Source organism: Pan troglodytes, chromosome 4 (assembly GCF_028858775.2).
Source record: "Pan troglodytes isolate AG18354 chromosome 4, NHGRI_mPanTro3-v2.0_pri, whole genome shotgun sequence".
NCBI classification, from domain to species: domain Eukaryota; kingdom Metazoa; phylum Chordata; class Mammalia; order Primates; family Hominidae; genus Pan; species Pan troglodytes.
In genome coordinates, this window is record NC_072402.2 from 18,124,156 (window position 1) to 18,138,763 (window position 14,608).

General features: G+C 39.4%; 1 protein-coding gene across 1 annotated transcript; it reads left to right on the forward strand.

Moving 5' to 3' along the window:
• Positions 1-9,405: 9,405 nt before the first annotated feature.
• On the forward strand, positions 9,406-13,337 carry LOC104006362 (TATA-box binding protein associated factor 11 like protein 2). The gene is made up of 2 exons (XM_016952981.4): positions 9,406-9,930; positions 12,114-13,337. Exon 2 carries the CDS (start codon positions 12,204-12,206, stop codon positions 12,798-12,800), a length of 597 nt encoding a protein of 198 aa, XP_016808470.1. The 5' UTR covers positions 9,406-9,930; positions 12,114-12,203; the 3' UTR covers positions 12,801-13,337.
• The last annotated feature ends 1,271 nt before the right edge of the window (positions 13,338-14,608 follow it).

The window sequence follows — 14,608 nt, forward strand, 5'->3', positions numbered from 1 at the left end:
GGGCATCCAAAAAGGAAGAGAGGATGTCAAAATATCTCTGTTTGTAGATGACATGATTCTATATCTAGAAAACCTCATAGTCCTGGCCCAAAAGCTCCTCCAGCTGATAAATAAGTTCAGCAAAGTCTCAGGATACAAAAATCAATGTACAAAAATCCTGAGCTTTCCTATAAACCAACAACAGCCAAATCTCGAGCCAAATCAGAAAGACAATCCCATTCACAATTACCACAAAAAGAATAAAATACACAGGAGTATAGCTAACCAGGGAGGTGAAAGAATTGGCAAAATATTGTTCAATTACAAATTATAAAGAGAATTACAAAACACTGCTCAAAGAAATCAGAGAAGACACAAACAAATGGAAAAACATCCCATGCTCATGGATAAAAAGAATCAATATCATTAAAATGGCTATACTCTCCAAAGCAATTTACAGATTCAGTGCTATCTGTATCAAACTACCAAAGACATTCTTCACAGAACTAGAAAAAACTATTTTAAAATTTATATGGAACCAAAAAGGAGCCTGAATAGCCAAGGCAGTCATAAGAAAAAAGAACAAAGCTGGAGGCATCATGTTACCCAGCTTCAAACTATACTACAAAGGCTACAGTAAGCAAAACAGCACGGTATAAAAACAGGCATATAGACAAATGGAACAGAATAGAGAGCCCAGAAATAAGGCTGCACATCTATGACCATCTGATCTTTGACAAAGCTGACAAAAACAAGAAATGGGGAAAAGACTCACTGTTCAATAAAAGGTGCTGAGATAACTGGCTAGCCATATGCAGAAGATTGAAGCTGGACCTTTTCCTTAGACCATATGCAAAAATCAACTCAAGATGGATTAAAGACTTAAATGTAAAACTCAAAACTATCAAAACCCTAGAAGACAACCTAGGCAATACCATCCTGGGCATAAGAACGGGCAAAGATTTCATGACAAAGACACCAAAAGCCATTGCAACTAAAAGCAAAAATTGACAAGTGAGATCTAATTAAACTTAAGAACTTCTGCACAGAAAAGGAAGCTATCAACAGAGTAAATAGCCAACCTACAGAATGGGAGAAAATACTTGCAAACTATGCATCTGACAAAGGTCTAGTATCCAGCATCTATAAGGAACTTAAACAAATTTACAGGAGAAAAACTAACAACCCCATGAGAAAGTGGGCAAAGGACATGAACATACACTTCTCAAAAGAAGACCTACATGCAGCCAACAAGAATATGAATAAAAGTTCAATATCACTGATCATCAAAGAAATGCAAATCAAAACCACAATGAGGTACCATCCCACACCAGTCAGAATGGCTATTATGAAAAAGTCAAAAAATAACAGATGCCGGCAAGGTTGTGGAGAAAAAGGCACATGTGTACACTGTTGGTGCGAGTGTAAATTAGTTTAACCATTGTGGAAAGCAGTATGGTGATTCCTCAAAGAGCTGAAAGCAGAACTACCATTTGACCCAGCAATCCTATTACTGCTTATATACCCAGAGAAATAAAAATAATTCTACCATAAAGATACATGCACACAAATGTTCATTGCAGCACTATTCACAATAGCAAAGACAGGAAATAACCTAAATGCCCATCAATGACAGATTAAATAAAGAAAATATGGTATATATACACCATGGAATTCTATGCAGCCATGAAAAATGAGATCATGTCTTTTGAGAGAACATGGGTGGAGCTGGAGGCCATTATCCTTAGCAAACTAAAATAAGAACAGGAAACCAACTACTGCATGTTGTCACTTATAAGTGGGAGCTAAATGATGAGAGCTTGTGAACACAAAGAAGGAAACAGTGGCCTGGCATGGTGGTTCACGCCTGTAATCCCAGCACTTTGGGAGGCCAAGACGGGTGAATCACCTGAGGTCAGGGGTTTGAGACCAGCTTGGCCAACATAGTGTGAAACCCCATCTCTACTAAAAATACAACAATTAGCCAGGCTGGTGGTGCATGCCTGTAATCCCAGCTATTCAGGAGACTGAGGTGCAAGAATCACTTGAACCTGGGAGGTGGTTGCAGTGAGCCAAGATCGTGTCACTGCACTCTAGCCTGGGTGACAGAGTAAAACTGTGTCTTGTAAAAAAGAGAAACCAAGAAACAAAGAAGGAAACAACAGACACTGGGGTCTACCTGCGGGTGGAGGGTGGGAGGAGGAAGAGGAGCAGAAAAGATAACTATTGGGTACTGGGCTTAGTACCCAGGTAATGAAATACTATGTACCACAAACCCCCATGACACGTTTTTACCTGTTTAACAAACCTTCACTTGTACCCCAAACTTAAGATAAAGGTTAAAAAAAAATTCACTGGTCTAAATGCTTCCTTCAGTGCACCCATGAGGTCCCTCCATAGTATAAAATACACACGTATTGGCCAGACGCAGTGGGTCACGCCTGTAATCCCAGCACTTTGGGAGGCCAAGGCAGGCAGATTGCCTGAGCTCAGGAGTTCCCGACCAGCCTGGGCACACAAACTCTGTCTCTACTAAAATGCAAAAAATTAGCCAGGCATGGCAGCATGTGCCTGTAGTCCCAGCTACTCAGGAGGTTGAGGCAGGAGAATTGCTTGAACCTGGGAGGTGGAGGTTGCAGTGAGTCGAGATCGCGCCCTTGCACTCCAGACTGGGTGACAGAGCAAGACCCTGTCTCAAAAAAAAAGCTACATGTATTACATACACAATCACATATTGTATGACAGAGTGAGACTCTGTCTCAAAAAAAAAAAAAGCCACATATATTAACATACACAATCATATATTGTATGACAGAGCGGGACTCTGTCTCAAAAAAAAGCCACATGTATTACATACACAATCATATATTGTATAAGATAATTTATATATAATTTTATAAAATATTAAATATATTACATAAAATATTATTGTATGCTAATATATATGAAATAGTAGTATATACATGTAATATATAATATTTGGCAGTATTTAAATGCTATGGGATAAAGACAATAAGGAGAAAATGGCTAAAAGATAGATATACATGTATATGTACATAAATTTCAATATGTTAGCATACACATATTAATATGTTTGATGTTATTACTGTGTACTAGTATCTATCTATATTTAGCTTTTTAATAAATATGCTTGCTCAAGACTAGATTAGAGCCTTTGTTAATTATGTTGCTAAGGCGCTCTTGCTTTCCTCTGATACCCATCACCAGGCCGAGCTTCAGTTTATTTCCCATCACTGTCTCTAATTATTTGGGAGATGTACTGTGGCTCGTTGCCTCTCATTCTGCTTTGAGAGGTTCTGTCTTCACCAGCTGCCAGGGTTTTCTGTCCCTGGGTCTCTGCCACACTGAGGTATAGGGGAAGCTTGTCCCACTCCCCACTTTTTTTTTTTTTTTTTTTGCTGGAAGAATCATCTCTGAAGGTTTTTCCCTGACAATACACTCTCCTTGAACTGAATATGTCTAAACACAGTTGGTTTCACGGACATTTGATCTGTGCAGTTGCACAGGGTCCATTATCAGAAGAGCCTGGTACTTACTTGACTTAATTCTCTGCTGTTTTGATATTCTGAATAATTGTTGAACAAGAAGCCCTACATTTTTATTTTTCACAGGTTTCTGCCAATTATAGAGGCAGTCCTATTTCAAAATGCCATTAAGCATCCTTCTGAGCTGCGGAAAGTCATAGGACCAGTCTTCAGCCGTGCCCATTACAGTAGCAGTGACAGCACACCACTTTGCTCATGATACGGATCAGTAAGTGTTTAAGTGAACTCCGCTCTATCTGCAGATGTTAAGCACTCACTCCACACCCCCTCCCACACTGAGGCCCATGCAATGAAGAGTAAGGGACCTTCTCATAGCCTTATGTGATGAATATTGAAAACTCTAAGACTGAATCTTTACTTCATGCAAATAAGTTCTTGAAGGAATCCTCTTAAAGTCTGTCATCATGTTATTAGAGACACAAAGTCTCTTCAACTCTAAGATAGCAGCCAGTAGCATGTTGCATAGCTGAGTAGCTTTAACAGAAGGAAGGAAACGTAGCACTGCATTAGTTTCCCAGGGCTGCCGTAACACATCAGCACACACTGGGTAGCTTAAAACAACAGAAATTACTTTCCTCACAATTCTGGAGACCAGAAGTCTGAAATTAAGGTATCAGCAGAGCCTTACTCCCCAGAGGCTGTAGGGATGAATGTGATCCTTTCCTTTTCCAGCTTCTGGTGGCTGCAGCTGTCCCTTGGCCTGTGGCTGTGTCTCTCCTTGATCCATCTTCATGTCACCTACTCCTCTTATGTGTATCTCTCCTCTGTGTGTCTGTCCCCAAACTCAGACCCTTTCCTAAAACGATACAGGTGGTTGCATTGAGAGCCCAGAACATGTGACTGCACTGAGAGCCCAGACAGATGATACTGGTTGCGCATCTTTTTGGGTGCCACCATTCAGCCCACTACAAGCACCTATGTTGATAGGAGTGTTTAAGATATTCAAGCAGGAGGCCAGGTGCGGTGGCTCACACCTGCAATCCCAGCACTTTGGGAGGCCAAGGCAGGCAGATCGCCTGAGTTCGGGAGTTTGAGACCAGCCTGACCAACATGGAGAAACCATGTTTCTCTAGTAAAAATACAAAAATTAGCTGGGCGTGGTGGTGCGCGCATGTAATCCCAGCTACTCAGGAGGCTGAGGCAGGAGAATTGCTTGAACTTGAGAGGCAGAGGTTGTGATGAGCTGAGATCGCACCATCATACTCCAGCCTGGGTGACAGAGTGAGACTCTGTCTCAAAAAAAAAAAAAAAAAAAAAAATCCCAGCAGGCAACATGACAACATTTGGGAAGGTGTTCAGTGCACATGCAAGGCACCTTCATTTTTAAACTAGGTGTTCCTCAAAGCACAAAACCCAAAGCTGTCACCTTCTCAAAGCTGATTCAGAGATCCATGTTTTCCATGTTGTCAGGAGTGGAAGGCTTTTGTGGTATACTCCTTTCTCTGTGATTTTTATAGTGAACCTTAAAGATGTCTGCCCTAAATGTTCTACATTATTCTAGCTTGTTCACTGGTTCAAAGGCTGTAGTATAAATTTTGCACAAATGATTCATCTCAATTCTCTTGACCCTTGGAAAGGGCTCAATACACAGTCAGCTCTGGTTAAATTTCATATTTAATAGATGAGTCTATATGCTGTCATTTTCATCAATACTTTTGTGTAAAAAACTAGGAAACATGAAAAAGTCACTTAGTTTCTCTAGTCCCATTGAAGGGTGATAGGATTAGGTTAATTTTTGGTTCAATTCCTTTGAATTGAGAATTCTGTATTTTGTAAAGTAGCATGTAAGCACTATGAGGGTAGAAATTAAAAAGAAACTTTTTATTATGGAAAATTTAAACATATGCTAGATAATGTGTCCCTATGCACTCATTACCCAGATTCAACATTTAATAATTCAATTCAAAGTTAACATCATCTAACCCCTCTTGTCATATTATTAAACATATAATAAGCAATTTGTTGACAATTTAATCTCCAGTTTAAAAACATATACTGTGCAAAGAATTCTGCTTTTATCAAGATCTCCACAACCAAAGGCTGTGATGCAACTTTTAGATGCATAAATGCTACAGAGTTTTGGGGAAATAAAACAACTTCAAAGTTGGCGCCAGACCTATGGTGTGAGGAATACATTTTTTATTCCTCTTTCCATTGTGTTTCTTTAATTTTTGAAATTCTATGAGTTGAAAATGAAGGGAGAAAATGGGAGGTGTATTCATTAGCATAGAGATGGTTGTAAGAGGCAAGAATGGATGAGGTTGTCAGGAGAACCAGGAAAAGGGGAAAAGTAAGAGGCTGAGAGAGCGACCCTGATAATTGATGACCATTCAGCCAACTAGAAAAAGATGAGTTCAGTAGGAGACTTAGAAGTATGTCGGCCTAGCGTCGTGCTCACTCCTGTAATCCCAGCACTTTGGGAGGCCGAGGCGGGCAGATCACAAGTTCAGGAGTTCGAGACCAACATGATGAAACCTCATCTCTACTAAAGATACAAAAAATTAGCTGGGCATCGTGGCATGCGCCTGTAATCCCAGCTACTCGGGAGGCTGAGGCAGGAGAATCACTTGAACCCAGGAGGTGAAGGTTGCAGTGAGCCGAGATGGCGCCATTGCACTCCAGCCTGGGCGACAGGGTAAGACTCTGTCTCAAAAAAAAAAAAAAAAAAGAAGTATGCCAACACAGGGAAATCAACCTAGAATAGCTTGGGGACCTGATCCAGAAGCCACAGGAAAAGGATTTTTTTTTTAAAGGAAGTGAGTGGTGAACATTGTCAAATCCTGCATTTGACATATGAGAGGAGTGTCAGTGGTGTGATGAAGGCAGAAGCCAGACTTGAGAAGTCAACAGAAGTTGACCAAGAGGAGACAGGCTGGACTGACAACTCTCAGAAGGAGCCCAGTTCTTAGGTGGGAGGAGAATAGCCAATAGCTAGTGGGTAGATGAGGAGAGTGAAGTTAATTATTTTCAAGGCAGGAGACATTTGACAGTATTTATCTGCTTCTGGGATAAAGGTAGTAGAGAGGAAAGACAGAAATAAATAAATAAGGGATATTTTCAGAGAGGCTACTGTGGGACTTAGACCACAGGTAGAGAATAATTTATAGGTGGGGGAGGAATCATCATTGTGATGAAAGAGAAGGGAGAAATCTGAAAAATCTGATCTGGATACAGATGTAGACACGTTTGAGGGTAGGAACCGATGTGTTTCCATCTGATATATATATATATATACACACACACACACACACACACATATATAGGTGTGTATATATCTAATAGGCATATAGATATACATACCTAATATAAAAATTATATATAAGTATAATATATAATAGATACAAGTACTATATATTATACATATATATAATTTTTTGAGGGAGGTGACAATGTGGTCTGCTGAGAAGCTGGAGACTATTGCTATAATCTCAGTGAACACCAAATACTTATGGAATAAATGCTAATAAGCAATGTTAAAAAAAGATGTATTCTTAACAATTTGTTGGTAATTACCTTTTTCTCCCTTTTTTTTCTTTTTAGCTTGTATTTTTCCCCCTTTTTAATAACACTCAGTGATGGTACCTAAACAGAAATTATAAAATAAAATAATCATTTATTTTTATGGAGAAAAAATAAAATAATTATTTATTTTTATGGAGAAAAAATAAAATAAAATCAACCAACTAACTGAAGTGTTAAATCTAAATTGGTCTTACTATATTCCAGAGAGTTTTAGTGGTAATACAATCCTTACACAACACACACATGCTCATACGCACACACATACACCCCAGAAATCAAATCATCCAATGTAAATGCACCCTACAGTCAACCTGAAAGCCTTTAGGAATAAATACGTGTTTCTTACCACGCTCTGTGATTGCTACCCCCTTGGATCTTCATGCCCAATGCTAAAAACAAGTGAAGCATATACATCTCTAAGACCCAGAGTTTGTCAGCTGATTCTCATTATTCAAGGATGGGAGGAGAGCTGTTAGAGGAACAAGGCAGGGGAAAGCTGGCACAGCATTGTTAGAGATCTCAGTACAGTGGTTCAGAGGAGGCAGCTTGCTTCGATAGGGAAAGGTTAGGGGACGGAGGGGCATAGTTGGGTTTGAATTTTCTTTTTCCACTCCTAAGGAAATGCCAGTTCCTATAGAGCACACCGCTCTTTCTTTTCTGTTCCCTTGCCCCTTATTTTCTTCTTCTTTTATTTTCTTCTGTCTTGATCTTTCCATACCCCGAAGTTAAAGGATGGGGGTGCCCACTAGAGAGCAGAGTCGATTCAGATCTGGTAGAATGAAGAGTTGGAATGAATCTTCCCAGTCCATGTATCTTCTATGTTCTACCATGAAGGGAACTCATCTTTCTTTCCCGGCTCCCTTTTATATTGTTCAGCTAAAAAAGGAAGCATCAAAATAATTTGTAAGCACTGTGTTGGTTTTTGTAAACTTCAGATTCGTTTTAGAGTCATCAGAGAGCTAACTTCTGCTTATACCTATTTGATACCCAACAAGAAATTTTGCGACAATAAAATGAAACACTTATGGTCTCTGAATATCATAAACAGTTTCAGTTATGTGTTTAAATTCAGTATCTGTGTAATAATTAAAGAAATTACAACAGGATAAACCAAGTAGGAAATAAGTGCCTGGAACTATGCTTGGTAGATTTAGGGCATCTAAGGCATTGACTGGTTTTCTGAAAGACCATGACAGTTAAGAAATTCCCCTGCCAGGGATAAAATTAAAAAAAAAAAAACTTTAAAATATCAGATCTTTCATGTCTAGGCAGGAAGAGTTTAAATTTTGTACATATTCACACAATTTCCTCCATGATACATAGCATGTAGAAAAATGTTCAATAGATATTTGTTGAAAATATTTTTTGAGTATGTATTCAAAAAAGAGGATACATCTAAAAAGAGCCTGTCAAGGATCTGAAAAACAGCCACCTAATTGGTATGTTTCTTTCTTATTTTTAATTTGAAAACCAGAGCCACATCATTATTTTGGGGGAGTAACAGTTTTACAACTTTCCTCTGCCAGCACCTTTATAGATGTATCCAGAAAGGCTCTGATTGTCATGAATGCTTTTGCAAACATTCTGCAAAATAATAACGGCAGTTCTGACATAAATTTTTTTTTAAATTTAATTGGGCATAGAACAGAAATGGAAGAAATGCTTTAAAAACATTACAAGGGATTTCAGAGCAAGAATAATGCTCTGAAATAAGCATAATGGGATGAAGAATGATGACACTGTTTAGTGGAAAAAATTTTAAGTGCTTTTATCCTTTTAAAAAGCAATTCAAAAATTATCCTGACACTGATGCTTAGAAAGTGTCTGTAATTTTTCTCTGAAGCACTATAAAATATGAGCTGGTTCTCCCCCATCTGTGATAGTTTACATGGAAGGTTATCTAATCTGTGCAGAAGATCATGTCTTTTTTTTTTTTTTTTTTGAGGCTGAGTCTTGCTCTGTCACGCAGGCTGGAGTGCATGGGTGCAATCTCTGCTCACTGCAACCTTTACCTCCTAGGCTCAAGCTATCTTCCCACCTCAGCCTCCCAAGTAGCTGAGACTACAGGCACAGGCTTCCACGCGCAGATAATTTTAGTATTTTTTTTATTAGCCTGATGCAAAAGCAATTGAGGTTTTTGCAATAAATACAGGTTTTCACTATCTTGCCTAGGTTGGTCTCCAGATCCTGGGCTCAAGTGATCTGCCTGCCTTGGCCTCCCAAAGTGCTGGGATTATAGGAGTGAGCCAGTAAAATATTTTGGAATAATGCAGCATGTATCTTGTTATTTATAAACGTTATTTATGTGCTATATTTTGTATATTAAATATTAGAAATTTAATTCTTGCTTTTTAGATAAAAATAAGTATAAATGGACATTAATTTTTTTCTTTATGCCTCAACTATCTTGCATATTTCTTGGGGTATATAGCCTTTTCATCCCCACTTCATTTTAGAAATCATAAATGTAGGCCTTTCTCTAGCCTGTAGGTAAAGAACCACATAGTCTTTAAGAGACAAATGGGGGATATAAAAAGCTTAGATACATTCAGTCTCTCCTTAGAGTATAATGAGAGATAACTGTATACAGTAGTTGATTTTTATTAATAGATTATGTATCTGTGTTTTATTTCAGGGGTTAATTTTCAAGTTTTGGATGGTTCTCCCTCTTTGAGTTACCATTTGTTTCTGCTTATAACCTACTGATCATGCCTTTAGTACTAAGTAAATATTGAAAAGGGAAGGCCTTAGGTGGCTTGCGAAGGCTCTGATGTAAATATGTGTTGCTGAGACGGGGAAGTGAAGGTGTTGGATTATGCATGACTTTCACATGTGTTCTTATACCACATTCATGCCCCCTCAGGTGAGTTAAGTAAAACTGGTTACTTAGTATCAAGGTATAATAAGGTCTCAGAACTTCGAGTCACTCTTTTCATTGACTGTCATAGATTCCATTTTAAGCTCCGTTTATTGAAGACTATCACTATGTTATTCTCATTGTTAATTTTATTCCTGAAGCAACAGTAATCCAAGTGATTAGATTATCCTTAATGTTACAGCACGGAAAAATTTTCAACAATGTTAATATTAAATGAACTTGCATTAAATATTATTGTCACATGAGTTCCAGGTCTTGCTATCATGTTCTGCATTCAATTAAATACCAGAAGGCAAGTCAAAGAAGCCCATATCAAACATGGACCAATTTTTACATTGAAGTATTAAAATCTATTTTCTTTAATACTTAGTATGATGTTAATTAGAGGCCAATATAATAAAATGTAAATTTATTTTTATTTTCTCAAAAAACAAAGAAAACCCATCAAAGGAATGCTTCAACTACTTGATTCAAGTACAGACTAATATCTTCATATGCAGTGAAGTGCTGCCAAGTTCTCAGATTCTTTTAGGACCTTTGATTTTGTACCAGCAAAATCAGAATTAGGAAAGAAATGTTGAGAAGGCAAATTGCTTAGAACTCGAGTAATTCTAAGTTTAACATTTATATTAATTTGTTGAACTGAGAAGTTGAGTAATTCTCAGTTTAGTAATTAATGGCATAAATAAAGTATGGGGGGCATTGGTCTTTAATCTTTAAAAGTTTTAAAATCTTTATAGTCCTCATATATTTTGATGTAGACATCTAAGTTTTCATTACGAGTTTAAACAGTTGCAAAAGATGTTTGACATATTGCAAATTCTGTTATTTAAAGATAAAATAACTAGATCATTATTTTAAATATGTTCAGCATAATGGCAATAATATAGTAATTTCATATCTGCTACCAAATATTTTAAAATATATGAAAGCTCTTTAAAAGCCAGGTATTTTAGTGTCTACTTTATCTTCTGAACTAATTTTATGCTTTTTGCCCAACTTAATTTTCTCCAAATGTGATACATATTTTTGTGCTTGAAATAGTTTTATCCCTTACATGCTTCTCTGCAACCTGTGTATACATATATGTATATAATATAAAAATTGAAATAAATATTTCCATATTCCCCTTACCAGCCCAGTTTATCCTCAGAGTACCTGATAAACGACTTGTTGCTGAATCGGTGGGGGATTTTTGCTCAGACATTTAAGTTGTCCAACACGCAACTTCATAAAATGTCAAATTTTCAGAGAAAATATGTTCTTTATTATTGTGAAATGCAAACATTCAGAATATCTGAGGCAGACAGAATTCTGAAATGTCCCATGCATTTCCTGCCCCTCAGTGGCACGCCCCGCATCTGCCCCTCCACTGAGTGTGGATGAAACCATGAAATTAATGTGCCTATAAATCCCTGATTAGGTTAGGAATACCCTGAAACAACGGACATTAAGTACTGGGTATAATTCAATCATCTGAGTTATCATAATGAGAGATAAGTGTATACAGTAGTTGATTTTTATTAAAATATTATGTATCTCTGTTTTATTTCAGGGGTTAATTTTCAAGTTTTGGGTGATTTCCCCTCTTTGAGTTGCCATTTGTTTCTGGTTATAACCCCTGAAATAACCGTGCTCTCCAGCTAGAGGGAGATTTGCCCCCCTTCCCCCATGCGGGAGATTCTCCTGTGGCGGCTCTGCAGATCCAGGGAGCCCCATGACCAGACCTGGGAGAAACTTTGGAAGCTGAGAGCATCCTCACAGCAGCAGGCAGAACAGACAAGTGGGCCTGGGTCTCACAACCCTAAGGCATTGAATTCCACCATGGAATCAGATCACAGCCAGACCTTTCCCAGGTCAAGGCAACGTCCACGCAGCCAGGCCCACCATAGAGGTCCGTTGTTCGACCTTGAGCAGGAGGCAGTCACTTGGCCTAGTGGGATTTCTGACCTGTGAGCTGGGGTTTGATTTAAATATCCGAAATTGGTGAGAACTTATTATGCATTGATCTAAAACAAATATACTCTCCATCCACAAGTTTCTTCACATTGTGGAAGTGAGAAAAACCAGTGTGTGTGTTTGTGTGTGGGAGTGGGAGGCAGGGAGCTGTGTCCAGTTGTGGCTAAACTATGGCTCAGCAGGAACACAGCAGCCAAAATCTTTGAAAGGTTCTCATTGCAGATCCATAATCAAACCACCCCAGCCAGAACAACTTCTGCCTCTACAGCGCTGTCATGGAGCAGACCTGAATCTCACCCATGGAGACAGGCAGGCAAGCAGGTGTGTCTGCTGAGATGTTCGCCATGCCCCGAGGTCTGAAAGGCAGCAACAAGGATGGGATCCCTGAGGACCTAGATGGGAACTTGGAAGAACCAAGGGATCAGGAAGGTGAGCTCAGGAGTGAGGATGTCATGGACCTCACAGAAGGTGACAAAGAAACCTCAGCCTCAGCTCCTCCTGCAGCCAAAAGGCTGAAAACAGATACCAAAGGAAAGAAGGAGAGGAAGCCCACTGTGGATGCAGAGGAGGCTCAGAGGATGACAACCCTGCTGTCTGCCATGTCTGAGGAGCAGCTGGCCCGCTACGAAGTGTGTCGCCAGTCAGCTTTCCCAAAAGCACGCATTGCAGCTCTGATGCAGTCTATCACTGGCAGTTCGGTGTCTGAGAACGCGACCATTGCCATGGCTGGAATAGCCAAGGTCTTGGTTGGAGAGGTGGTGGAAGAGGCCCTGGACGTGTGTGAGATGTGGGGAGAAACGCCCCCGCTGCAGCCCAAGCATTTAAGGGAGGCCGTTCGCAGGTTAAAGCCCAAGGGCCTCTTCCCCAACAGCAACTACAAAAAAATCATGTTCTAGGCCCAAGGCCAGAGGGAAAGGTCTGTTTGTGCAGGAATAAGTATTGCATCCAGTCTGCTATGATAGGACTATGTTTGCTGGAGCTTCTGCATCTGTCTACCCTGGATTTAGCCACAATCTTTCTCAAACTGTGACATTGTTTCATAATCACCTTGACTAAATATTTGGGTCGCCTAGAACATATTGAGTCATTTTTATGTGTCTTCCTAGTTGGAAGAAGAAAGATGCATGGGTCTTGATCATCCTGTAGACAGATAGCTGCTTTCAGAGAGGGAAATCCCTTCTAAGAGTCTTGTATGGTTTCATACTGAAGCCTGGAGTTGCTGTGTCTTAGCTTGTGTGCTGGGTTTCAATAAGTGAAGCCTCCGAAGACTTTTCCCTAGTGATATTCTGCCCTGAAATCTGTGCCTGAGCAGGGGCACTGGAATCGTTGTCCTTGTATGTATTTTAAATTCTGGTATGGATTTTGGTGACTCATCTTAAAAACAGTTAAACTGTTAAACTGTTTTCCAACCTGCAGAAATAAAGATAAAATCACAAAGCATTTTTTTTCTCTCATTTGACTGTTCTCATATTCCTACCTACTGTGCTTTATGTCAGCCAGTGATCCTTTACATTATTATAAAGTAACATAATACAGGAGCATCTTATAAGACTAGAGTGACAGAAACAGAATCCAAATACCACCTTTCTGCAAAGACCCATTCGTAATGATCATCTAAGCAGTTTAAAAGACACAGATAGAAAGAGTGTATTGATAGTTCAGGTTTGCTGTGGTGCTTCTATAGGTACCCAAATTTAGTTCAAAACATTGCTTTAGAGTATTATTTTTTTTTTTTTGAGATGGAGTCTCACTCTATCGTCCAGGCTGGAGTGCAGTGGCACGATTTTGGCTCACTGCAAGCTCTGCCTCCCAGGTTCACGCCATTCTCCTGCCTCAGCCTCCCGAGTAGCTGGGACTACAGGTGCCCACCACCATGCCTGGCTAATTTTTTGTATTTTCAGTAGAGACGGGGTTTCACCATGTTAGCCAGCATGGTCTCGATCTCCTGACCTCGTTATCTGCCTGCCTCGGCCTCCCAAAGTGCTGGGATTACAGGCGTGAGCCACTGCGCCCAGCCTAGAGTATTCTTGATTTTATTCATTCTACCAGTGATCCATTCAGAAAATCAAACCCGAGTACAGCAACAGAGGAAAAGAAGTTATTAAAATACCAGACAAAGTAGGTTCATCATGAGTTACAAAGTTATTCCACACTCCACTTGTTCATACTTTATGTTACCTTCTCTGTGGAAAAGGGTCCTTTTTCATCATAGACTAAAGACCTGAGATTTATTATGGAATCACCGTGAACCTTCCCAGCACAGCTCACAGATATCCACGGTGCTACTTCAGTCTGTTTACCTTTGCCATGTGCCCCCTGAATCACAGAGTATAAGCAAAAAGATCTAAAAGCCCCCACAGTTCAGTCTCTCACACTGAGTGGAGAATAACATCTATTCTTTCTTCTTGAAGCCAAAGATACCTCCACAAAATGTTGTTTTATTTCCTCATACACTCAAGCTTTTGCTCTTAAAATAGAACTTATTGTACATAGAATCTATCTTTGGCTGAGCATTACATAAATTTCTACATTTTACCAAGCATGGGGAAATTCTGTTTCATACCTCCATATTCTGACATTGTTTAGCTTTCATTTTATTTTACCAGCTTCCATGTAAAGGCATATAACAAGTTAGACCAGTGTGTCTTAGAGAGACACAAGCAGGGCACAGGTTCTTGGAAGAACTGGTGGAGATGGGAGGGCT

Bases quoted from the DNA above. Each gene is read 5' to 3' on its own strand.
- LOC104006362 (XM_016952981.4), top strand. From the start codon at position 12,204: ATGGAGACAGGCAGGCAAGCAGGTGTGTCTGCTGAGATGTTCGCCATG.